This window comes from Lepus europaeus, chromosome 4, assembly GCF_033115175.1.
Source record: "Lepus europaeus isolate LE1 chromosome 4, mLepTim1.pri, whole genome shotgun sequence".
NCBI classification, from domain to species: domain Eukaryota; kingdom Metazoa; phylum Chordata; class Mammalia; order Lagomorpha; family Leporidae; genus Lepus; species Lepus europaeus.
In genome coordinates this window covers 149,105,054-149,131,639 of record NC_084830.1, presented here as the reverse complement: position 1 = coordinate 149,131,639, position 26,586 = coordinate 149,105,054, and the positions used below count along the sequence as shown (strand labels likewise).

General features: G+C 44.6%; 1 protein-coding gene across 1 annotated transcript in view; it reads left to right on the top strand.

The window, feature by feature from the left end:
- Positions 1–5,997: 5,997 nt before the first annotated feature.
- ADAMTS19 (ADAM metallopeptidase with thrombospondin type 1 motif 19) overlaps positions 5,998–26,586 on the top strand; it is a 219,411-nt gene continuing 198,822 nt past the window's right edge. The window contains exons 1-4 of the mRNA XM_062189957.1: positions 5,998–6,220; positions 6,480–6,620; positions 6,670–6,990; positions 7,521–8,146. Of these exons, the coding sequence (XP_062045941.1) occupies positions 5,998–6,220; positions 6,480–6,620; positions 6,670–6,990; positions 7,521–8,146 (1,311 nt within the window). The remainder of the gene's footprint in view (positions 6,221–6,479; positions 6,621–6,669; positions 6,991–7,520; positions 8,147–26,586) is intronic.

Here is a 26,586-nt window from a genome sequence, read left to right as displayed (position 1 = left end):
TTACTCTAATTACTAGAATTAGCTCAAAAGCAACCACAGACTTAAATATAAGAGCAAAAACCATAGACTATGTAGAAGAAAATGTAGGAGAAAAGGATCTAATCTTGGCTTAGGCAAAAATATATTTTTTTTAACTTTAAAAAATTTTCATACACTTAATTTCATTTTATTTATAAGGAGAAAGGAGGGAGGGGGAGAGAGAGAGAGAGAGAGAGAGAGAGAGAGAGAGAGAGAGAATCTTCCACCTGCTGTTTTACTTTCCAAATGCCAGCAACAGCAGCCAGAGCACTCCAAAATGGGTTGTGGGTATTCCCTATGGAAGTTTAAATCATGCGCCAAAGAGCCACCCCTAAGCAAAAAAAATTTCTTAGATAGGAAATCAAAAGACAATTCATAAAGGAAAACTAAAAAACTGAACTGTCCAAGTTAAAAATTTTGTGTCTTAAAACATACTGTTTAGTACATGAAAAGGCAAGCCACAAGCTAGGAGAAATGTTTACAAGGTATCTATCTATTTAGCTACTACAGGATTTTATCTAGAATAAATATCTTTCTGTTTGCACTGGTTTTAGTGAGAAGTACGTGACCATTCTTATCAATGGCTTCTTTACATAATGCAACTTTGTTTTCTGCTTATTTTTTAGATTTTCTTTCTTTTTTTTTTTTTTTGCTTTTTGAAGCAATTTGATTACTATGCCTTTGCATATTTTTATTAGATATGTTGCACTTGTAAATAGGCATTAAAATTTTCATCAAATTTGGATTTTTTTCAGCCATTATTTTTTCAAATACTTTCTCTTCCCATTTTGTTTTTCTCTTCTAGAACTCTAATCACTCTTATGTTGGATGTTGTTGTTTTCCTATGGCTCATCAACATTCAAGGCATTGCTTCTTGTCCTTGTCTCTCTATGCCAGTAGTTTTTCTGTGTCTTCAAGTTCACTTATCTTTTCTTTTGCTGTTATCTAATTGGCTGTCAATCATTAAGAGCTTTTCATCTGAAATATTGCCTTTCTAATCTCTATAATTTTATACTGAGTCTTTTTGTAGACTTCCTCATCAGGCTCATGTTTCCTTCTGTCTTATTTACAACTTACCTAGAATGGCCGTTTAAAACTTTGTCTTGAATTTTTCTCTTACTACTTGTCATGTCTGGATCTGTTTTCACTAATTGACATTTTTGTCTTTGCTATGGGTCACATTTTCCTGCTTTTTGCATGTGTGGAATTTTTCATTGGATGCCAGAGAATGAGAATTTTACATTGTTTCTGTTTTTAAAAATACTGTTTTTCCTTTAAACACAATGGGCTTTGTTCTGGTAGGCAATTAACTTACTTGGAAACAGATGGATCCTTTTTATACTCGTTTTTAAGCCTTTTTGGGAAGGGCACACAGGAACCTTAATTATAAAGTCAATCTTGCCACAGCATTAAGCAGATAGTTGTTTAGGAACAGCATCTACTTCCCCTGGTATGATGATGTCCTTACACTCTTGCTAGTTTGGCCCAGTGCTTGCTGCTTTCTCCCCAAGGCTGTAGGTAGTTTCTTCACACGCATCTACAAATCACAACATGGTACTTTATAGTTCTTGTGGCAAACATCTAGAATTCTCTCTTTGTGGTAGTATTAAGTGTTTGCCCACAAATTCTTTGTTATTCCTCCCATCACACGGTAGATTTCCTTTAATTCTTTCCCAGTTGACCATAAGTTGCACTTAGTCAACCCTATCTGTCCGATAATGGCAGAAGTTGTGATGCCCCAGTTCTGTCCCTGGGTTACCAACATGCTATCACTTCCATTTGGGTGCACTCTAGCTCCTTCTTGGACACCTGCTTTAGGGAAAGCCAGAAGTTTCAGGCCATTTTGTTTTGTGACTAGAGTCTGTAGGTCTGGCCAGCAATTTAATCTCAACTTCAGAAATTGTGAACCAGAGCTATCTAGATAAGCCTCTTCCAGACTTCTAATACTAAAAAACTGCACGAGATAACAGAATGTTTGTTGTTTCAAGATGCTACACTTCGGCGTAATTCATTATGCAGTAATAGATAACTAATACAGATTTTGATATATTAAAATAGCCATTGCTGTAACAAAAACCTAAACTGTGACAGTGGTTTTGGGACTGGCCATGGGGCAATGAGGAGCATATTACTGAAAAAGCTAAAGTACCTTAAGGAAGCTTTACTGGGGCTGGTGTTGTGGCACAGAAGGTTAAGCTGTCATCTGCAGTGCTGACATCCTTATGGGTGCCAGTTCGAGTTCTGGCTGTTCAACTTCCTATCCAGCTCTCTGCTAATGCACCTGTGAAAGCAGCAGAAGATGGTCCAAGCCCTTGGGCACCTGCCATTCACATGGGAGACATGGATGAGTGGAGTTCCAGGTTCCTGGCTTCAGCCTGGACATTTGAAAAGGGAACCAGTGGATGGAAGTTTCTGTCTTGGTGTCTCTATAACTCTGCCTTCTGAATACATACATACATAAATCTTTAACAAAAAAGAAGCACTTCTTTAGATTTTGTCTTGAAATAATTTTGGACTAAAATGTGAAATGATAATACAGATATTTCTGAAGTCTTTCATACAATTTCTGTCAATGATAAGGTTTTCTATAACCATAGCACATCATCAAAACTAGGTTACTGACATTAGCACAACAGTATTAAGTAAACTGCAGAGAGCTGAGTTGGATATCACTATTGTGTGTATCTAAGAAATTTTATCATATATAGATTTGTGTAAACACAACCATATGACTCCTAATTTTGTCTCCTTTCCTCCTTTTTGAACAGAAATGTCAATAGCAGTTGTCACATGCTTGTCCCAAGACAGTATACTGGGTGTGTGGGACGCAAATGGATTGTTCCTTCGGTTTCACAAGCCTACAGTGGGATCTCTCCACGAGTACAAGGAGTGTCACTTAGGGGACCATAGGAGCCCACTCACGCATACTTCAAGGCAAGGCAATGAGTTTCTGGACTTGGAGTTGATGCTGTTGTAGGATGACTCTTTAGAGAGACTTGGAAGAGGATGAATGTATGTCACACACAGAGGGATTACAAATAATTTAGGGCCAGGGAAAGACAGTGATTTGTTTTCAAAATATTTTTGCGAATTTTCGGATATTGCTCACTTTGAATGTGGCCAGAACTTAGCGGCTGCTCTCATACAGAGAGAATATGATATACGTGATGGCATGCCACTTTTGAGATCAAGTTGTAAGAACACAGGCAGTCTTTCTCTGATCATTTGCTCCGAGGAATTATATGTCATAGGCAACCCTACGGAGAGGGCCATGTAACAGGTTTCTGAGCTTCCTGCCAACAATCATGCAGGCTGGGAACAGAACTGCCACCTCCAGTTAAGTCTCTGAACCCATAGCTTTGGCAGAGTTGACTGCCATCTTGTGAATGACCTTGACCCAGAAACATTTCACTTAGTCCCTCCTGGAGGCTCAACCCTCAGAAACTATATGGGATGATAAATGCTAGTTGTTTTGAACTGCTGGGCTTGTCGGGCAGCCCTGCCTAGCAGATACACTCCAGAGGCAACTCCCTCCTCTCTGGAATGCTGCCCTGGAAATTTCGGCCACCTTGCTCTACCTCAGCTCAGCTGGTCTTCAGGGCTACGCTGAAGCCCAGCACTGCCTCCAGCTGGGAAGCTAGCCGGGGAACTGGAAGAGGTCAGCGCCTTTGCTGCTCTCCCTCATAGATCGCAATCCTAAACTGCATGTTGTCCACTGCCTGAAAACCACAGCTGGACACATTTTGTGTATTTTCTGATTGCTTAAGGTAAGCATTAAATCCACTCCCTGTTAGTCCATCCTGGCCAGAAGAACTAGCTTATACCAAGATCTTGAATGAGACCCGAGTTCCACTGGGAGTTGGTGTCCTCATGCAATGCCATGAAAGGGTTCTTTGTATTTTCTCAAGATATTAAATTTTTTTTTCCTGGGGGGAAAGGATTTAAAGTTAACTTTAGATTGTGAGTGGCTTAGTGCTGATGAGTGAAGAGAATAAGGAAAGGCTAAAGGCATCAAAGCTAACTTTGTACCTAGAGAAGCCTGGGTTGTAAAATGCAACATGTGAGCACCTTGTGCGGGAGAACAGTTGTTTCCACTTACTCCCGGGCTTCGTCATTCCCCTCTTCCCAGTCTGTCCTTGCTCTGAGATCACGAAAGCGGTGCTCAGTTGATGCTAGCTACCATCTGGTGACATACGAAGTGACCTGTCTTAACCAACATATTTTCTCCAGCTGCTCTCTCCTTTGCTCCAAGGTGGGTAAAGCACACACAGGCCAGTCCTGCCTTTTCTCCTCTATTTCTCCAGGCACGACTTACTCAGTTTCAAGCCAGACGCGTTCTTTCTTTCATGTACATACATACTCACATCCAGTTAAACTGATGCTCTGATTTGCACATCCAAGCCTCCCCTAGCTTGAGCACAAACATTTCCCACATGTCATTTCTCTAATAGGCTTGCTCTCCCTGGAAGCCAGATAAATCATGCTGATAGTGGTTGGTCATCAGCAGAGCAAGTGTTGTAACCCTGGATTAAGCAATTGGAATTGGACAATGCCATGAAGGAATCAATTTCCATCACCTTCTAGGGCCTCTTGGAGAACTTTCTGAGAATTTCCACACTGAGACAAAGTAAATCATTGAATTAGGCAGGGTGATGTAAAAAAGAGACATGAAAGAAATCATTCCTACCCTTCAAAAAATTGATTGTCTGGTAGGAGAAACAAGTATACAAATTATTCCAACCCGAAAGGCTGAGGAAGCCTTTGAAAAAGTCCCAATAAATTACCACAGTGCTTCAAGTGGAAGAAAGAGCAGAGCAGGCTGGGAACTCGGCAAACTTCTCTGTAACAGTTATTATTAACTTGTACTGTGAGGGATTGGAGGGATTTGTGCATCACTGGGGGGAAAAAAAAGCAAGGATGGGAACTTATTTTGGCCACTTGCGTTTTTTAAGTATATATAAACTTAATTGTCTAGCTTAGTTTTTAAAAATCACAAATGGATTTCAATGAATACTTACAATAAGCATCCCTGCCATATTTCTGTTGTTGTTGTTGTCAGTATTGCTAAAAACAGATGTGAAAAAGATTTTATTTAAGACCAATATCCTACTGAGCTGTTTCACTGAAAGGAACTTTTAATCTTAAGAGCCTGATGTCCTTCTTCAAAATTAACTACCTCTGAGCTCTTGCCTGGTTTTAAGTCCATATAATTGAGTGCTCACAAGCAAGGTCCTGGGAAACCCAGGTATTTTTTGAGAATCTTTAACTTGCCCCCTTGTTACTCCAGTTTTCAAGACTTTCACAAGATAGGCTTGCAGACACAACACGCTGGAGAAACTCACCTAGAGGGTCTTTGTGTTTGCTTTTCAACTCCAGAAAAGTCAAAGTATTCTAGGAGCCGGCTTATTCAAACAATGGCTTGCCTTTGAAATAAGATAGTCTGCCTCCCTTAAAGGCATAGTGGTCACCTTTGACACGGGCAGCAGAAGGTAAAACAACAAAGAATGCGAAGGAACCAACCTCAGGGCTTGGATTTTTTTTAAAGCTGATTTTGCATTAACTCTCATTTCTAGGTATCTGGCCTCAGCCCGAAGATGCCAATGGCGGGACAGATTTGATCAGACATCCTGATGCGATGGCTCCATGTGGCTGAGGGGGAAGTCTGGAAGGGAGAGAAGGTGCCGTAAATGTAGTAGAATATTTGTGGTTGGGTTGCCCCCAAAGAGCGCAGAAGTAGCGATATCCCTTTGTCAAGGACAAAAGGCCAAATTGTCTCACCTGGTCTGGGGTCTTAGGAAAACAGGATGTGATACTGAGCTAAGTTTATCCTCCCTTAGCAGGAGTGGGAGGAAAGGAGAGAGAGAGGGAGAGAAGGAGGGAGAGGGGGACACACACACACAGCCGGAAAGCTAGGTGGGACCGGAGGCGCTGCCCTGTCGGGGCGCCTCGTGTTGGCCCGGGAGCCCCCCAAGCCCACCCATGACGAATTACCTGATCCCCAGACTTGGAAAACGCCCCCCTGACAAGGCCCGGCGGACACACCAAAGGCCTCCGGTAAAGCGGCGCCAGCGCCGTGTCGGGTCTGTATCAAGTTTTGCTACGAGGGCTGTCTGCGCCCGGGACAGACTCGAACCCTTGGAGGAGCCCGCCGAGGCCCGGCTACCTGCACGCACCTCCGCCGGCGGCCACAGGAGGTGCGGATGCAAATAGCGACTTGCCGCGCGGCCAATCAGGAGTGAGGCCAGGGAATTTAGGTTCCCCACCCCACCCAGCGCGGCGCGTGAGCACGTGTGCGGTGTTCTGGGACCTTTGTCCCGCAACGTCACGCTTGGCGGGCACCCCTTGGTCCTTTTTTTGTTGTTGTTGTTGGATCGGCTTGATTTTTTTTTTTTTTTTTTTTTGCTCCTCCACACCCACCGCGCCAGTGTGTCCTCTCCTACCCTGCACTCGTCCCCTCTGAGCGCAGCGGCCTCCCGCGCGAGTGTGCGGAGCTCCGCACACCGAGGTGCGGCGCCCGGGGCAGCACTGCGCACGCTGCGCGCCCCTGACCGCGGGTCCGCCCGGCGGGGCTCGCCGCTCGCCTAGCTCGGCCGCGGAGGCTCGTGCAACGTGCCACGAGCACCAGAGCGGACTCCTCACCTAACTCGCCAGGGAGCCGGGGCGCTCCGGGCCGCGGCGCTGCCTTCCTCGCTCCCCCCCCGACCGCCCGCCCCCGCCCCGTCCGTCCCCGCCCGAGCTCCGGCGGCCTCCGGGAGTCCCTCGGCTCCCCCCACCACCCCCCGCCCCGCGCGGCAGACAAAGGGCCCGGGCAAATTCGCCGCCCGGCCTCCCAGCGCTCCGGGGAGGCGGCTGCGCCCGCGGGGCCAGAGGCGGCGGCCGCGGGCCGGAGCCGCGAGATGCGGCCGACTCGCATCTGCTGCTGCTGCTGCCTGCTCTACCAGCTGGGCTTCCTGTCGAGTGGGCTCGTGGCAGGTAAGTTCTCGGCTTCCCCGAGAGGAGAGCGAGCACACACGGGTGGGCAGGGCTGGTGCCGCCCGGCGCGTGCGGAGCGGGGATGGGCGTGCAGCTGCGGGGCCGAGCTCGGACGCCGGGCGCGCTGCTCGCGGCCTCGTGGTAGCCGTCTGTGCAGCGGAGTTTGCCTCCGCCCGAGAGCGGTAACCGTGGCAAAGGCGCATTTACGGCACCTGGAGGAAAAGTGGGAGGCGTGCCGCGACACACACTGAGCGCCGTGGCGTGCGCTGCGCTGGGCTGCAGCCTCTGCCCCGGGGTTTTCTGTGCCGCCGCCGCCGAGCGCGCTCGCCCACCTCGGCCGCCCCCTCCCCCATGGCATCGCGCCTCCAGCCCGGTCGCGGGGCTGCGGGGCGGCGGGGCCGGGGGCGGGTGGTCCCCGTCGCACTGGCGCGAGCGCCGCGTCTCCGTGCGGACCGCGAGCCCGGGCACGCCGGCGCTCCTGCAACCGCGGCGCTTCACGCCCTGCATTTCTCTGTCTGCCCCGCCTGCAGGGCTGCAGTTCGCCCCCGACCGCGAGGAGTGGGAGGTCGTGTTTCCTGCACTCTGGCGCCGGGAGCCGGTGGACGCGGCCAGCGGCAGCGGGGGCAGCGCGGACCCGGGCTGGGTGCGCGGCGCGGCGGCCGGCGGAGGCGCCCGGGCGCAGGCTGCGGGCAGCTCCCGCGAGGTGCGCTCGGTGGCCCCGGCGCCCCTGGAGGAGCCCGCGGGGGCTGAGGCCCGGCCCCGGCCCCCGTCGCCGCCGCAGGGGGGTGAGGAGGACGAGGAGCTCGAGTCGCAGGAGCTGCCGAGGGGAGCCAGCGGCGCGGGCGCCCCGGCCTCGTGGCAGCCGCCCCCGGCCCCGCCCCCGGCCCCGGCCCAGCCCGCCGAGCCCGACGGCGACGAGGTGTTGCTGAGGATCCCGGCCTTCTCCCGGGACCTGTACCTGCTGCTGCGGAGAGACAGCCGCTTCCTGGCGCCGCGCTTCGCGGTGGAACAGCGGCCGAGCCCGGGCCCCGGCCCCACGGGGGCGGCGGCCGCTCCGCGCCCTCCCGCGCCGCCCGACGCCGCCTGCTTTTACACCGGGGCGGTGCTGCGGCACCCGGGCTCCCTGGCCTCTTTCAGCACCTGTGGAGGTGGCCTGGTAAGCGCCTTCCCTCCCCGGCTCTGCCCACCCCTGCCCTTGCTGCTCCTCCTCTTCACCCCGCAGACCAGGCTGCTTGGCATGCACCCCTTCCCCCTTTCTGTGTGTTCCTTCTGCACCGTGTCCCGGATGGCACCCCCGCCCCGGGGCTGTCTACACCGCGTGCCTCCCTGCCTCCCGGGGACCATCTCCAGGGTGGTGCGCTGCACCCAGGGGCTAGTTGAATGGATAAAGGACCTTCTTACAGAGTGTCAGGTGTTGATTTCAGTCTATGCAATTCGGCCTCCTTGCCTTCTCTTCCCATTGGCTCAACTTCCTTCTGTTTCCCAGGGTTTTCTAAAATAAGCTGCCACGTGGTGTCTGTGAGACTGGAAGACCACCAACCTGCTCCCTGCCGTACCTCCTTCCTGCCCCCCCCCCGCCCCCCAGGTGCCCGGCGTGTTGTCTTACAGTCGGGTGCAGCTCCCTCGCAGCTGGCTGGCGTTTATGCACACCCACCGCCACGCTGGACGCCTGTTCCGTGTTCCTGTCAAAGCGGAGCGTGGAGAGGTAGACGCCCCAGGGACGGGCTGTGGACTCATGAGGCAGCGCCATGCAGTCAGGATCCAGAGGGTCCAGTCCCTGGGAGCGGGCACTGAGTTTCCTAAGAGTCACGTTTTATTTGACTGCGGTTGGTTTCTCTCTCTTCTCTACACTGCGTGGTGGGACATAGACAAGATGGGGTGGGGAGCGCTTTGTTAAATCTGTTGGGAACGGAAACCCTTGCTCTGTGTGGCTCATGCTTTGATTTTGCTCTGTGTCCTCACCCCGGGTTTGGAACCAATGTTGACCTTCCATAGTTGGCCTTAACTGTGTGTGTGTTTGTGTGTGCGTGTATGTGTGATGACATACACAGGTTTAGCACATTAACCCTTGTTAGACGTGCACACCAGTGTCTGATTACATTCATTCTGTACAGTCGTCACCGCCAAGGCCTGCACTGTTGTTTTGCAGGGAAGCTCACACAATATCGAAAATGCTCATGTGATCTGTGGGTTTTCTTTGGCCCTTCAGAGTGAGTCACCGATGAATTCCACAAGAACTCGTATGAAATCAACTTACTCACTGGGAGAAAAATCCAGCAGCAATGGATAGCAGAAATTATCAGCACAAAGTTATCCAAACTGTGAAATGGAAGAAGATGGTTAAAAATTCTAACAAAATGAAAGTGGAAATGTTTCCCTCTGCCCACCCTCCCCTCTCCCACAAAAGTTTGCACAGTCAAATGATGTAAATTGCTAGGCAGGACTGTATTTTACGAGATGCTCTTAATGATGAATATTTAAATATGGCATTTCAAGTGTGAGAACATGGTGTAGAAAAATGTCACGGAAAGCTTTTAAAAATGTTTTCTGTGGAGCTGGTATTTGAACACTTCACCAGGGAAAACATTTTCTGGGAGTTTCATTGTACACAAGCTTTTGGCTGGGGATTAAATAATTACATCTAGAAAGTTCCTGGTGTGGCAGGAGCAATAGGGGATAAAGCATTTCACTGTGTTGAAATGTGGGCTACGGGTCACATTTTCCAAATGAGCTCTGCCTCTGCTCCCTACAGAATTATGAGTAGGTTTTTCATGGGTGGAATAGGAGTTTGACATGCCCCCCTGTTTATCATGTTGGACTTCTACTCGCTTTTCCTATTAGCCACATATGGATGTGTTCTGAACTGGGAAGTCTTTGTTACTGAGGAAAACTGACGTTGCCAGCAATACCAGGCAGCAGTCAGACGTGGAGTAAAATGTCAGGCGGAGAGCCAAGAAGGGTGGGTTTGGTACTCCAGACTCCACCACGCCAGCCTCTGCCCCCTTGGAAGCTAGTAGACTAGGAGCGTCCTCTCTTACCTCAACTCGCTCATTGGCCTGCTCTCGGATTGACAGCTCCCTGATTTCTCTGGACATCAAATTTCCTAAGTAAATTTACATGACGTAAATTAAACTGGGGTAGTAGGATTTAATCCTTTGGATGCTAATTTTATTCTAGTTCTTGCATTGGGGTCGGAATATTCTACCATTTGGTGGCTCACAGATGAAGAAAAAACCTATACACACACAAATAGAATCCAACTGGTGAAGTGCCAGCAAGAGAAATGAAATGTAACACCCCCCCCCCCCCCCCAGGGAAAATGTCCTTAGGGCAATTGAGGACGGCTTCCCAGAGCAGAGTGGGTTTAATGGATTCTGAGGCATGGCGAGTCTTTTCTCCAGCAGGGTTGGCCGATGAACACTGTAGATGAAGGGAGGATACTGATGGGGGTGTGGAAATGCAGACCTCGTCAAGGGAACAAGAGGACAGATCTCCCATGACCAGGCCAGAAGATGCGCGTGGAGAAGCAGCCCTAGAATGTCGTCGGTTGAGATAGCACTGCAAAAGTCTCGCCTGCTAGAGCAGAGTTATTGGTTTGGTGTTTTGGCCTCACTGTGGATGCTGATTGACATTCTTGCACATCTTTGGCTCCAGAATTCTGTGATGCTGCAGTTCTATGTGAGGGATCATGATAGCTTCACGTAGACAGGGTGACCTATTTATGAATGCAGCTGCCTTTAGATTGCAGCAACTTGTTCTTTTCAGTTAGTAAAAGCTTTCTCATTGGTAGTTGCACAGGAAAGAGTACATCACTAAGTGTACCTTCCCTCTCTCAGTAGCTAGTTTTTTTTTTTTTTTTAATTTTTATTTATTTGACAGGTAGAGTTGTAGACAGTGAGAGAGACAGAGTGAAAGGTCTTCCTTCTGTTGGTTCACTCCCCAAATAGCCACTGTGGCCTGCGCTGCACCGATCTGAAGCCAGGAGCCAGGTGCTTCCTCCTGGTCTCCCGTGGGGTGCAGGTCCCAAGGACCTGGGCCATTCTCCACTGCCTTCCTGAGCCACAGCAGAGAGCTAGACTGGAAGAGGAGCAACTGGGACAGAATCCGGCACCCATATGGGATGCCGGCACCACAGGCGGAGGATTAACCAAGTGAGCCATGGCACCGACCCCTCAGTAGCTAGTTTTGCCTACTAACTATCCCTTAGCATCTGAACTCAACATCTTCTGGATTTTTGCATATTGTATTTGAAAGTTTTAAACATAAGAATGGTCAATTTATCCTCCGCATTTTAATCCCAGTTGTGTAATGGAAAGAGAGTGTCAGAAGATTTTGGTTACAGTGTCAAGTGCTGCCTCTTCAAGTGCTTAGTCTTCCTGGGTATCATTTTCCCTGTTTATATAAAGCACAGACTATATTTGTATACATAGCAATCAATTTATGAAGTGTTCTTGCTGCTTTTGCCTAATTAGCCTGATATTGAGTAATATTAGTTGAGCCATATTTGATAATCCTGTCTTCTCCATCTCTTTTCATTTGTAACACATTGTGGGATGTCTAGTTTTTAGTAGGCACTCAATGAAAATCACTGAGTAATAAAATGGAACACATCCAGTGCATTACTATATTTTAAATACTATTTTTTTTTAAATTTTTTGACAGGCTGAGTGGACAGTGAGAGAGAGAGAGACAGATTGAAAGGTCTTCCTTTGCCAGTGGTTCACCCTCCAATGGCCGCCGCGGGCGGTGCACCGCGCTGATCCGAAGCCAGGAACCAGGTGCTTCCTCCTGGTCTCTCATGGGGTGCAGGGCCCAAGCACTTGGGCCATCCTCCACAGCCTTCCTGGGCCATAGCAGAGAGCTGGCCTGGAAGAGGGGCAACCGGGATAGAATCCGGTGCCCCGACCAGGACTAGAACCCGGTGTGCCAGCGCCGCAAGGCAGAGGATTAGCCTATTGAGCCACGGTGCCAGCTTTAAATACTAATTTTTTAAAAAAGCACATAGAAGCAACAAATTAAATTCCATGAAGCAGTACAACCATATGTGTGCTCAGAATTGACCCAGTAACCTTTTTTTTTTTTAGTGCTGCGGTGGCTGGATTTTTTTTTTTTTATCTTTTATTTAATGAATATAAATTTCCAAAGTACAGCTTATGGATTACAATGGCTTCCCCCCCATAACTTCCCTCCCACCTGCAACCCTCCCCTTTCACACTCGCTCTCCCCTTCCATTTACATCAAGATTCATTTTCAATTCTCTTTATATACAGAAAATCAGTTTAGTATATATAAAGATTTCAACAGTTTGCCCCATATAGCAACACAAAGTGAAAAAATACTGTTGGAGTACTAGTTATAGCATTAAATAACAGTGTACAGCACATTAATGACAGAGATCCTGCATGATTTTTTTTTAAATTGATTAATTTTCTATGTAATTTCCAATTTAACACCAAGGTTTTTTTTTTTTTTCATTTTCAATTATCTTTATATACAGGAGATCGATTCAGTATATACTAAGTAAAGATTTCATCAGTTTGCACCCACACAGAAACACAAAGTGTAAAAATACTGTTTCAGTACTAGCTATATCATTACTTCACATTGGACAACCCATTAAGGACAGATCCCACATGGGACGTAAGTACACAGTGACTCTTGATGTTTATTTAACAATTTAACACTCGTGTTTATGGTGTCAGTAATCTCCCTAGGCTCTAGTCATGAGTTGCCGAGGCTATGGAAGCCTTTAGGGTTTGCCGACTTCAATCTTATTCCGACAGGGTCATAGTCAAAGTGGAAGTTCTCTCCTCCCTTCAGAGAAAGGTACCTCCTACCTTGATGGCCCCATTCTTTCCACGACACAGTAACTTAAAAAAAATACAGCAAACCTAACTGCAGGGCACAAGTAAACCAGATCGCTACATATTGTGACTGTGGTTCTTTTTTGCTATAATATTGAAATGGTTGAAGATGTAAATTATTTTTTCATGGTTATAATTAGCGGCTACTAAAATTGTTACTTATCATATTACCTACTTAGGTAAGAATTTCAAGCAGTAGTCATTTTGATTACATTTTTCAGAGTTTGGAGCCCTCTGTACTTTAATTTCTCTTTTCATTTATTATCTTGCTTGAACTGAAGTATTTCTATGATGATGTACATTTTCAACAGTTTACTATCTGGGGACTGCACTGCGGATGAGCTGTCGACGTTGAGAGCAGGTGTCAGAGCGTGGGTGGGGGAAGGGTAGTAGCTTGCAAGGAGAACGGGGGCACGAGAGGATCTGGCATCCAAATGAAAAGACTGCAGACTGACCTCAGCTTGTGTTTCTGTTTTCTTCTTTCAAGCCGAATCTTAGGAATGATTCAAAAGACTCTGTAAATACATCTAAAGCAGTGGTCTGGGAGAATGGCATAAGTACATCAGACATTTTGAAGATCTGAAAGAGTGAAAGCGCTGTGACTTGGATTACTGGAAAACGCAGACATTAGAACCATGTGTGAGTGGCAGGAGCTGTGCCAGACGTGCTGCCGTGCGTGTAAGAATGGCAATGCAGTGAGCAGAGGGGACCCTAGAGCAGCCCTGGCGTTTGCGTTTTCTGACATCCAGTTAGGTCGAGCAGCAGAAGCCACATGTGCGTCTCTGGGCAAGAGCAAAGAGAAGAGCGGCAGGGAGTTTCTGGACTTCTTGGTGACAGCCAGTGCACAGAGAGTCTTCACTCCTAAAAGGTGACCTGTTGGTTCCTTGCATCTGGTAGGTCTCACCTGTCTCCGAGTAGCTGTCGGAGAGCTGAGTAAACTCACCAGTCCCAGTGGCTGGGCAGTTTAGGAAACCAAAAAAGATGTGCTGACTTCCAAGAATATCACACCTTAGAAAAATGAACCATATAAAAGGAGTCCTCAAACCTGATTAATTAAAACATGAAACTACACAATTAATAATAGAATATCAGAATTGCAACGGCAAGAAGCAAAAATGAATAGATATTCAGGGAAAAATACATTTTATAAAACGAGAGCCAACTACTGTTTGCCAAAATGATTATCTAAAATGGAGTGGAAATATCTGAACTTAGAATAAGAAACTCAGCAGATGAGCTGATAGGTAAATTTGTGACTTGGAAGTTCAAACCCAGAGATTATCCCAGATTATACAGAAAACAAATATATACCGAATGTGAAAGAACAGTTGAAGCCTGGAAGAATAGGTAAAGATGGAAAATTTCTCTAATAGGCGTTAATTTTTTAAAAAGTTCAATCAGTTTTAAAATCCTGAAGATAGGATTTATTTTTATTTTTATTTTTTTGACAGGCTGAGTGGATAGTGAGAGAGAGAGACAGAGAGAAAGGTCTTCCTTTGTGCCGTTGATTCACCCTCCAATGGCTGCTGTGGCCGGCGCATCTCGCTGATCCAAAGCCAGGAGCCAGGTGCTTCTCCTGGTCTCCCATGCGGGTGCAGGGCCCAAGCACTTGGGCCATCCTCCACTGCCTTCCCAGGCCACAGCAGAGAGCTGGCCTGGAAGAGGGGCAACCGGGACAGAATCCGGCACCCCAACCGGGACTAGAACCCGGTGTGCCGGCGCTGCAAGGTGGAGGATTAGCCTGTTAAGCCACGGTGCCGGCCCTGAAAATAGGATGTTGACAACGCCATCAGCCAGGGTTTCAGTGTGAGGCTAGATCTCTGCAGTCCTGCGTCGCTCAATGACGGGGACGCACTCTGACAACGTTAGTCATTGGGGGACTGAGTTCTGCAGACGACTGTAACACTGTGGTAAGTATTTGTACGTCTAAGTGTTTCTAAACGTGGAACAGGTGCAGCAAAAACAGAAATGATTTGCAAGAGTAGGTGCACTTCTAGCTCAGGACGTTGGTCTGGAGTGAGTGAATGTGGATCACCATGGCATTCTACTGCTTGACCCTGAAGTTGCACACTTAGACCATTTTAAGCTTTTTTTTTTTTTTTCCCAATTATAAGCCTTAGCTTACTGTAACTTCATTGCTTTGTGAATATGAATTGTTTTCAACTTTTTGACTCTGATATAATTATACTTAAAACAAGAACACACTGTACATGTTTGTGTAATATTTTATTTTCTTCCTTTATATTCTTTTGCTTTTTAACCTCTTTTTTTTTTTTTTTGATGTGTTAAAAGCAAAGACACAGACACATTGGACTAAAGTGGTAGAGAGCCTTTTTCCTGCTAATGGCCATTTGGATATTTATGACATCATGCATGGCCAATACAAAATTATCAACTTAAAAAATAGGCTGCTATACAATTATTGAAGTTCGAGTCCCACCTGTGGTGGTCTTGGTGGCCCATGGACCGCACATTCCTCACCCCTGGTAGACCTTCAAGGGATCACGATCATCAATATCTATGTCAATATCTTCTGTCTGTGCAGTTCATGCCGTGGGAAGGTCTTCACTGGCAGTCGTGTGTGGAGCTGTCATCTGCTGTGATAACAATGCCTTCCTCTCTACCCCCTGAAGGGCCTACCTGGTGCTACTGGACAGTTAATTTTTTAAATAAAGTATAAGTAGAATACAGTAAAGATAATGATTAAAAGTATTGTATATTGGCCGGTGCCACGGCTCACTTGGCTAATCCTCCGCCTGCGGCGCTGGCACCCCGGGTGCTAGTCCCAGTTGGGGCACCGGTTCTGTCCCTGTTCCTCCTCTTCCAGTCCAGCTCTCTGCTGTGGCCCGGGAAGGCAGTGGAGGATGGCCCAAGTGCTTGGGCCCTGCACCCGCATGGGAGACCAGAAGGAAGCTCCTGGCTCCTGGCTTCAGTTCGGCGCAGCGTGCCAGCCATAACAGCCATTTAGGGGGTGAACCAATGGAAGGAAGACCTTTCTCTCTGTCTGTCTCTCTCTCTCACTGTCTAACTCTGCCTGTCAAAAAAAAAAAAAGTACTGTATGTTAAGTGCATAAACAGGTGTTTATCAAATATATGCTGTATATAATTTTATGTTCTATGCATTATATAACTGAAAGCACAATAAGGCCATTTATACTAGTATCACTAAAACACTTCAGGAATACGTTGCAGAGTGATAGTACAACTTCTGTCTTGTCCCTGGGCCATAGGGATTTTGCAGCTCCATTGCTGTTGTAGGGGACTGCTGCTGTGTGTGTGTGTGTGTGGTCCGTCATTGAAACATCATCAGGAAGTGTGTGTACTGCCTTGAGTGTAGGTCAGATGGGTGGGGTCTCAGTTCTGCTTTAACCCAGCGTGCACCAAATACAATTCCCAACACTGGTTTTTATATTTGGAATGATAGTTAACGACAAATGTGGAGCCATTTATGTCTAGCATCCTGGATTTTTAAGATTGTTGGGTCTTTTACCATTATCTCAAATAGAGAATAATTTTTTTTTTTTGACAGGCAGAGTTAGAGAGAGAGAGACAGAGAGAAAGGTCTTCCTTCCATTGGTTCACCCCCCAAATGGCCTCTACGGCTGGCGCGCTGCGCCCATCCGAAGGCAGGAGCCAGGTGCTTCCTCCTGGTCTCCCATGGGGTGCAGAGCCCAAGCACTTGGGCCATCCTCCACTGCACTCCCGGGCCACAGCAGAGAGCTGGACTGGAAGAGGAGCAACCGGGAGTAGAATCTGGGGTGCCGGTGCCGCAGGCAGAGGATTAGCCAACTGAGCTGTGGTGCTGGCCCGAGAATAATTTTTAGCAACTTTCTGCTTTTTTCAAAGCTTTCATTAAAAACAAAGATGTTTTGACAGGCATCTCACTGGTGATAATATTTGTCATTTGATTAAATTATGTGGCTACAAAATGTTATGCCTCTGTGTGTCCAAGCAAGTATGGCTGACTTGGAAGACAGGCCCCTGGTGGAGACGGAGCTAAGCAGGTAGACAAGGGAAGAGTCCATTAGCCTCGAGAATTCGGTTTGTCCCTTGTGTCTGGGACAGATTTCTCAGACAGTGTGAGAAGTGTCAGTGTGGTGATGTGGGTCGCTTGGTCTAAGCAGTAGGTTAGGTGAAGGGTAAGAGATCTCTTCTGGGTGGTATGAACAGTTTCTGTGAGACACAGAGCTTCAGCTGGGAGTGCCACCACCAAACTCGTGTTCGTGGTAGGTTGTAGAGGATTGCAGCCAAAGAGATATCCCTGCAAGTCTGATAAGGACAGACTCTCTGCAGTAGGCTGAGTGTCAGGCTGACGGTAGAGGACTGAACCACTGATGCTGGATGCCAGAGGGTGTGGCAGATTCAGAATCCAGAGTACAAATGATCTGTGAACCCCGTATTATACATTTAGCCAAGCTAGCATTAAATACGAGTCCAAAATACAATCATTTTCAAAATTAGGAGGAGTCAACCTTTTCCACACAGGATTTCCAAAACCGTGTACAATTATTTGTCTTCCTCTAACACCTGTTCCCTGTTTCCTAGAGATAGCCAGGGTTGTTTCTCGAGTCTGAGCTGGAAGAACTAGATGAATAAAGCAATTTGCCTACAGAAATTTATGATTTTTTAAAAAAATTTTTATTTGAGATGTTGCAAGAGAGAGAAAGCATGTGCTACATATTTCTCACGTGCTGACTCACGACCTGAATGCCCACAAGCACCAGGGCTGGGCTAGGCTGAAGCTAAGAGCTTGTACGCATTCTGGGTCTCCCTTGTGGGAACCAAGTACTTGAGCTACCTCCCAGGGTTAGATTAGCAGGAAGCTGGATTAGAAACAGAGTAGTGGATACTCAGAACAGCATACCAGTAGGGGATGAAGGTGTCCCAAATAGCAAATTAACCACGTGCCCAACCCCATTTATAGCTGTTTAAACTTATCCACTACATACACCCGTGAGATTATTGCAGACTGAGTGCATAGTAAGATGGTCTTTTTTTTTTTTTTTTAAATCTGATTGCAACCATTTGTCATGATCCAGGTATTTTTGTGTCAATAGGCATTTGATTGACCAATATTTTCTTCCTATGAACAGTGCTAAGTATATAGAACTCTGGATATGCCATGTTGCCTATGTGATACAGATCTGTGTCCTGGGGCTTTGGGGAGATACTGCCTGATTGCACCCTGCAGAAATGGTGCCACTGTATACTCCCAGGCCAGCAGATGTGGGAGTACATTTTCTCCCTGTGCTGTCACAACTGTCGGTGGTGGTAGTTTTTTTTATCTTTATTATGCCTAATAGATAAAAAAAACCCTCTTACTATTTTAATATAGATTTTGTTTTGCTTTTCAACATTTTTAAATGTTTATTCTCATTTCTTTCCTGTACAATTTTCTGTTCATACATTCTATTCATTTTCTATTATTTCTTTTTTATTTCTAATTCCAGAGCTCCTAATGTATTAGTATTTTTAAAACACGGTGAATCACAAAATAATACATGCTAAGTATAGAAAGTTTAGAAAATAGATCAGTCATGTATAATCTTACCATCCAGAGATGACCTTGGTTAACTTGGTTAACTCTTTAGGGTTTAAGCTGTAAAGGAAAGAAAAATATCAACTAAGTTTTCACAATTTTAAGAGTTTATTGGTAAGATAGGAAAAGTGACTTCTCAAACTCCATTTTGGTTCCTAAGATTGGCACAAAGTAGGCAGATTGAAAATTTCCCCTGGAAATGGTTGAGGAGCATTTAATCTTACATCATACACAGGGTAGGAAAGTAAACTGGCAGTGTCTTGTACTGTATCTATTAAAGTTTCAATTCTGCTTGCAGGCATCAATTTTATATATGCAAAAGATACTTAGCAGCCTGTTCTCTGGAACACTCAGCGCTGTGAATATTCATCCATGTACTGTGCTGAAGCCAGGTAGAAGAAGCAGTTCATTGCTTGAAGGCATTTGCTATTTTGAAGGACTGTTTCTTTGCCCCAACTTCTTGTCTTGCTTTTGCTCATCACAGTTCTATGATTTAGCAAATGCTCAGTGTCTCCTCATTGATGCAATAACTGGTCTTTTAGTGCATATAGCTTTAAGGCATTGACTCGGGTCCCACTTTAACATTTAGAATGGCCTGGATAATACAGTGAGATGTGGGAAAAGTCTCTGTATTTAGAGTGGAACAATATGCAGATACTCCTGTCTTATTTAAGGAAGTGATAGGGTAGAGTCTAACAAAGAGTCATACAGCTATAGAATGAACTACTTTGCATGATAAAGATCAAAAATCAGTTTAATCATTTGTTAATCTATCTTAGTTCTTTGGATGAATTCATTCATGAGCCAATTTTGTCAGAAGAAATTTTAATTTAATAATAAATTGTTGTATTCATTTATCAGAGGTTTGCTAAATAAATTATAAGCATAGTAATCTTTTATAATACAGAAAATTTTTATAGGAGTAAAAACATTTTTATGCAACACTAAAATAGAGCATGATTATAATGAGGTCACACACAATTGAATATTTCTACTTAATTGCAATTACACTTTTATCCCAGATGGCTTTATGTCTTTATATTTCAAAATTACCAATCAAAGAAGTTCCTGTTACCCAGCAGATGAGAAGCACATTAAACTAGAGAAGTGATCCTGATGTATCTGGGGGCGGTGGGAAGCCGGTAGGCCCTCTTGGATTATGATCTAGGGTTTTTCCTGAGAGGCAGCGTTAAGGTTGCTGTAGCCAAGGGAGGATCATAATGTGACGCAGAGTGCATTCAGGGTGCAGCTTCAGTCAGCGTATCATCTTGTCTCCATCTCATCTTTCTTCTAGTGCCAAGCCCTCCGCAGGGAGAAGTGAGAAAACGGGAGCGCAGCCCTCCCAAGGCTTCCCGGGTATCTTTACAGATGATTGCGTGCGGCCGTAGGGAAGGACCTTGGGGACGAGACAGTGTAATACTTGCCTTTCCCAGTAAGAGATTTCATTTCATAACTAATAGACACGGATCTGTGATAAATTATTAACTATCTGGAACTTAGATGAATGGGAGGGAGCTGAATAGCTCAGGCCAATTTTATTAAATGTGTTTCCTTTCCTGTTGTTTTCCATTAAAAAAACGATCTAAACATATTTTTTTTCCCTTCATAAGTACTCAGATGACAAACATAAGGATGGTTTGTCCCAGGTAGTCTCCTTGCTGCAGCCTGGTTTTTCCTAAAGTAAATGACCTCTTCGACAGCAAGCCAGCATGTCAGCCTTAGCACGCTTCCTGACGTCTTGTTTCTGAAAGTGTGTTGTGTAGATACCTGTATCACTGTCCGCGCAGTGAGAGGCGTGGGTTTGTCAATGAGAGGTAGTTGAGTGTTCACTAAAAATCAGAATCCTAGCTTGAACATCAAACCTAATGTGTTTTAAAAGAATCCTAAGAATGTGATTCTTTATTTTTTTTTAAATGTTTTTTTTATTTATTTGAGAGGTAGAGAGAAAGGTCTTCCATCTGCTGGTTCACTCCCTAAATGGCTGCAAATGCCAGGAGCTGAGCGAGTCCGAAGCCAGGAGCCAGGAGCTTCTTCCGTGTCTCCCACGCGGGTGCAAGGGCACAAGCAGTTGGGCCATCTTCTACTGCTATCCCAGGCCATAGCAGAGAGCTAGATTGGAAGAGGAGCAGCCCGGACTAGAACCTGCATGGGATGCTGGTGCCACAGGAAGATGATTAACCTACTGCACCACAGTACCGGCTCCAAGAATGTGATTCTTATGAAACTAAAATGTAAAGGCAGGCACTCTTCTAGTGGCTCCGAAATGACAGGTTAGGCTCCTCAGTGACTGGATTTCTGTCCACCAAGCTTCAAACCCTATGGCTCTTGAATGAATTTTAATCCTTGCATTCTCCTGTTCTCCTCAGCTCGAATTATAGTAAACGTGGACTTCTGCCATGCTTACCTTCCAACATCCTCCTGAGAGCCACTCAGGTGTCATTGAGCTAATAGATTTATGGATTTCAAATTAATAAGCTATGAACTGACTGGGAGATAAGGTGATGGAATGTTGATGCCAGGGTAAATGTTTTCCTGTAAACTTATGAAAAATTACAGAAACGGTGAAGTCTGCTTCCCATTCTAGAATCTGGAGATAAACAGAGCTAAATTATTTCAAGCCATCATCAACAATTTTATGGGTCATTTAGCAGGAGACTTACTCCAGCTGTTTCACAATACTTACTGAAACACAATAAAATTTATCAGAAATAAACAAAGAAACATACCCTCAGACTGACAGGGACCACCAAGTTCAGATATGAATAATAAAGACTAAGACACATTGTAAAGGAATGTTTGAAAACTGGTGATTAAGAGAAAATTGTAAAGTGTTATGACAGGTCATCTAAACTAAAATGGCAAGGCAGCATGTTCAGGTTAAAAACATCTTCGAAATACATGAAAATTAATAGAATATTTTAAATGACAGATATAAAATAGCATATTTACCTAATCATTCACACTCTGAGAACTTATGTCACAATTCCCATCAAACTTTAGAATTTACAGGCAGAATAACTAAGTGGGTAAGAGAAGTAAACAGGCAAGTAATTACATCAGCTAATCAGAGTGGTGCATTTGGTTATCTCCCTAATAATTTGGATTTTGAATATGTACACTAGTAATTGACTTATGATAGGTGCATTTCCATTATAATTGTATTAGCAGGGGCCAGCATTGTGGCACAGTGGGTTAAGCTATGAGGCTAGTGTTCCATGTGGGCACGAACTTGAGTTCCGGCTGCTCTACTTCCAGTCCAACTCACTGCTGATGCGCCTGGAAGGTCAGCAGAGGATGGCTTAAGTCCCTGAGCCCCTGCCATCCAGGTGGGAGACCCAGAAGAAGCTCCTGGCTCCTGGCTTTGGCCTAGCCCAGCCCTGCCTATTGCAGCCATTTGTGGGGTGGGCCACAGAGGGAAGATTCTCTCTCTCTCTCTCTCTCTCTCCTTCTCTCTCTGTGATTCTGCCTGCAAATAAATCAATAAATCTTTTTTTAAAGTATTATCAATAAATATTTTCATTTGCCAAATTCATAGATAGGGGATTAAATTGTGGGTGCTGGAACTTACATGTCTAGGATCTGTGTGTTTTCTGACTCTGCTTATACTCTTGCAGAGAAAATAAATAGAATTTTAAATTTTATTGCATGAAAATAGAAAACCTGGGTAATTTCACTATGGAAATAACGATCATGCATAAATACATGGATAACCGTCATGTAGTATATATATATAAATAACAATTGTACAAAATTTGAGCATTTCATTGTAAAAACAGCTGCCCTCTTAGGAATTTTTTTAGTGTCTCAGTTTGTGTACTCATATGGCTAATTCCTATGACTCTATAGTTCTCTAATTGGAATTTTGCAAGTTCAAAGTAGATAATTCTATTTAGTAATTTTTAAAAGTATTGGATTGATATTTTTTTTAAAGATTTATTTATTTGAAAAGCAGGATTACAGAGAGAGTGCGAAGTGGAGAGAGATTTTCTTTCTGCACTCCTCAACTGGCTGCAGTGATCAGCGCTGAGCCAGACTGAAGCCAGGAACTCATTTGGGACTTCTACATGAGTGGCAGGGCCCCAAGTACTGGGCCATCTTCTGCTGGTTTCCCAGGTGCATTAGCAGGGAGCTGGATTGGAAGTGGAGCAGCTGGGACTTGCACTGGTGCCCATATGGGATGCTGGTGCTGCAGTCAGTGGCCTAACCTGCTGCACTACAGCACTGGCCTCTGAATTGATGTTTTAGAATAAAAGTCCCCCCATAGAATTTTTCAAAGTGTAGTCTAATTATTTTATATTAACACATAAGCATGGGTATATCAAGCAGATTTTTCTAGGATAAATCATTATTTGAAATGAAAATTGAAGACAGTACTGAGAGTAGTTCTTTGCTAACATCTTTTTTGAAGTGTGATTCACATCCCATAAAATCATGTATTTGCAGGGTATAATTTAATGGTTTTTAGTACATTTATAGAATTATGCCATCACTTTAATTTAGTTTTATAACATTTCCGTCAACTCAGAGGGTCTTCTGTAACCACTTAACATTGCAAGTAAATGGAATAGGTTTTTGTGTTGGATTTTCACTTAACCAATATTTTTGAAGTTCATCTCCCTGTTTTTGTTTTACCAGTAGATCATTATTTTTATTTTTTTCTTTTAAAAACCACATTTATTTATTTGAAAGGTGAAATTATAGAAAAAGGGGAGGGGAAGGGGGAGAGACCAAGAGAGAGAGGTATTCCACGCAATGGTTCATTCCCAAATTGGTAAGGCGGAAGCCAGAAGCCAGGAGCCTCCAAGGGGTCTCCCATGTGGGTACAGGGTCCCAGGCACTTGGACCATCCTCTGTTACTTTCCCAGGGGTCTGGAGCAGAGCACCCATATGGGATGGCGGCATTGTAGGTGGTAGCTGAACTCACTTTGCCAGAATGGCAGCCTCTTTTTTTTTTTTTTTTTTTTTTTTTTTGATGAATGATATTCTCTTGTTTGGAAATACCACAATTTATCTATGCATCCATTGATGAGTATTTGGATTGCTCACATTTTTTGGCTATTATGAATAATACTATCAACATTTATGTACAAGTCTCTGTGTGTAGATACATATGAGCAGATGAACGGTAGTAAAATCTTAGAGTGATTGTATGTTTAATATTTAAGGATAGACAAATTCTTTTTCAAAGTACTGTAGTGTGTTACGTTCCTATCAATAATGTATGAGGTTTACACTCATTTGTGCTTACTTACTAAATAATTAGAATTAAGTTGAGGCCGGCGCCGTGGCTCAACAGGCTAATCCTCCGCCTAGCGGCGCCAGCACTTTGGGTTCTAGTCCCAGTCGGGGCACCGGATTCTATCCCGGTTGCCCCTCTTCCAGGCCAGCTCTCTGCTGTGGCCTGGGAGTGCAGTGGAGGATGGCCCAAGTGCTTGGGCCCTGCACCCCGTGGGAGACCAGGAGAAGCACCTGGGTCCTGCCTTCGGATCAGCGCAGTGCGCCGGCTGCAGCGTGCTGGCCGTGGTGGCCATTGGAGGGTGAACCACTGGCAAAGGAAGACCTTTCTCTCTGTCTGTCTCTCTCACTGTCCACTCTGCCTGTCAAAAAAAAAAAAAAAAATTGAACATCTTTTCAGTTTCCACATCATAGTCATTGAGTTCTTTTTTGCTGAACAAATTTTTCCTTTAATGTTAGAATGCACTGAAGTTTCTTAAGTTCATTACCATCTCTATTTTAAAATATAGGCTGAGGGATCATCAGTTTCATAGGATATATATCCTTAGAGACATTTTTTAACTTTGTGCTTTCATTTGAAATTTCATTTCAATTTCTAGGGTGTAATTTTTTTCTTTATGGCTTTATTTTTTCAAGTATAATGTGAAATGCCTATTCAGAACTTTTGCCCACATTTCAGTTAGTTTGTTTTACTGTTTAGCTTTTACAGTTTTTAAAATATACTCCAAATAGAAACTGCTTATTAGATATGTGATTTGCTAATATTTTCTTTCAGTCTTTGAGTATCTACTTGCTTTCTTAAGTGGGTCTCAAAGCCAGTTTATAAAACTGGGAAATATTTACTTTATTATTTTCTTTATTTTACTGAGTGACTTTTGATTTTGCAACTAAGGAAGTCACAAGGACTTTCTCTTATCTTCTATTCCATGATTTATATTTATACTTCAGTCCAAGATTCAGTTGTTTTTGTATGTGGTGTGAGGAAAGGATCTAAATTTGTCTGGCAGTACATATCTAACTGTCGATATCCTTTGTTGAAAACACCATGCTTTCCTTATAAGATGTCATAGCACGTTGGCCAAAAATTAATTGCCAATAAATGTAATTTGAGACTTTACTTTTGAACTTTTAATATAGTTCTTTTGAATTCCAGGTTTATCCTTATGTCAGTTTCATATTGTATTGACTTATGTAGCTTTATAATGCTTTGAGTTTGGGAAATGTAGGTATTTCAACTTTTATTTTTAAATACTTGTTTAAAAACTTGTTTTGGTGACTCTGGATGTATCTCTATACAGATTATAGAATCAGACCATCAGTATCTGCAGAGAATCTAATGTGGCTTTGACAGGGTTATACTGAATCTAAAATTCAGTTTTCAATGAGCTTCCATCTTAAACCACATAAAAACTTTTGTTTTTTCCCTTTCAGTGCAGTCATTCAGGGATATTTTGAATATGCCACTTGACCAACAAGGAATAAAGTTAGCTGATAGCCCATGTTACAATATTTAATACAGTTGCCTTCAAGCCACTCAGTTGATTTAAAGTTTACAAAGGATTTATGAGAGTGGGTAACCTGAGACCCCCATAACTTCCCTCCCACCTGCAACCCTCCCATCTCCTGCTCCCTCTCCCATTCCATTCACATCAAGATTCATTTTCAATTATCTTTATATACAGAAGATCAATTTAGTATATATTAGGATTTCAACAGTTTGCACCCACACAGAAACATAAAGTGTAAAGTACTATTTTAGTACTAGTTATAGCATTAATTCACATTGTACAACACATTAAAGACAGAGATCCTACATGGAGAGTAAGTGCACAGTGACTCCTGTTGTTGAATTAACGATTGACACTCTTGTTTATGGAGTCAGAAATCACCCTAAGCTCTTGTCATGAGCTGTCAAGGTTATGGAAGCCTTTTGAGTTTGACGACTCCGATCTTATTTAGACAAGGTCATAGTCAAAGTGGAAGTTCTCTCCTCCCTTCAGAGAAAGGTACCTCCTTCTTTGATGGCCTGTTCTTTCCACTGGGATCTCACTCAAAGAGATCTTTCATTTAGGTCTGGTTTTTTTTTTTTTTTTTTTGCCAGAGTGTCTTGGCTTTCCATGCCTACAATGCTCTCATGGGCTCTTCAGCCAGATCGAATGCCTTAAAGGCTGATTCTGAGACCAGAGTGCTGTTTAGGACATCTGCCATTCTATGAGTCTACTGTGTATCCCGCTTCCCATGTTGGATCAATCTCTCATTTTTAATTTTTTTTTTTTTTTTTTGGACAGGCAGAGTTAGACAGTGAGAGAGAGAAACAAAGAGAAAGGTCTTCCTTTTTCCATTGGTTCATCCCCCAAGTGGCTGCTATGGCCAGCATGCTGCGCCATTCCAAAGCCAGGAGCCAGGTGCTTCCTCCTGGTCTCCCATGCATGTGCAGGCCCCAAGCACTTGGGCCATCCTCCACTGCACTCCCAGGCCACAGCAGAAAGCTGGACTGGAAGAGGAGCAACCGGGACAGAACCAGCATCCCAACCAGGACTAGAACCCTGGGTGCCGGCGCCGCAGGCAGAGGATTAGCCTAGTGAGCCTTGGTGCCGGGCCCCCTCTTTGACTCTTAATCCTATCATTATGATGAATTGTGAACTGAAACTGATCACTTTGACTAGTGAGATGGCATTGGTACATTCCACCTTGATGGGATTGAATTGGAATCCCCTGGCACGTTTAAATTTAACTGAAAAGTGATCCCTGTTAAATATAAGAGTGGGAATAAGAGAGGGAGGAGATGTACAGTTTGGGACATGCTCAGTCGGACTTGCCCCAAATGGTAGAGTTAGAAAGATCAAAGTTTTTACGGGCAGGGTCCAAAGCAAACAGTACGTGCAAGCTGATAAAATCCGAATCAGCCTATTCAGAGTGAATTTCAGTCACAACAATTCAGTCATTCTCCAAATGTTA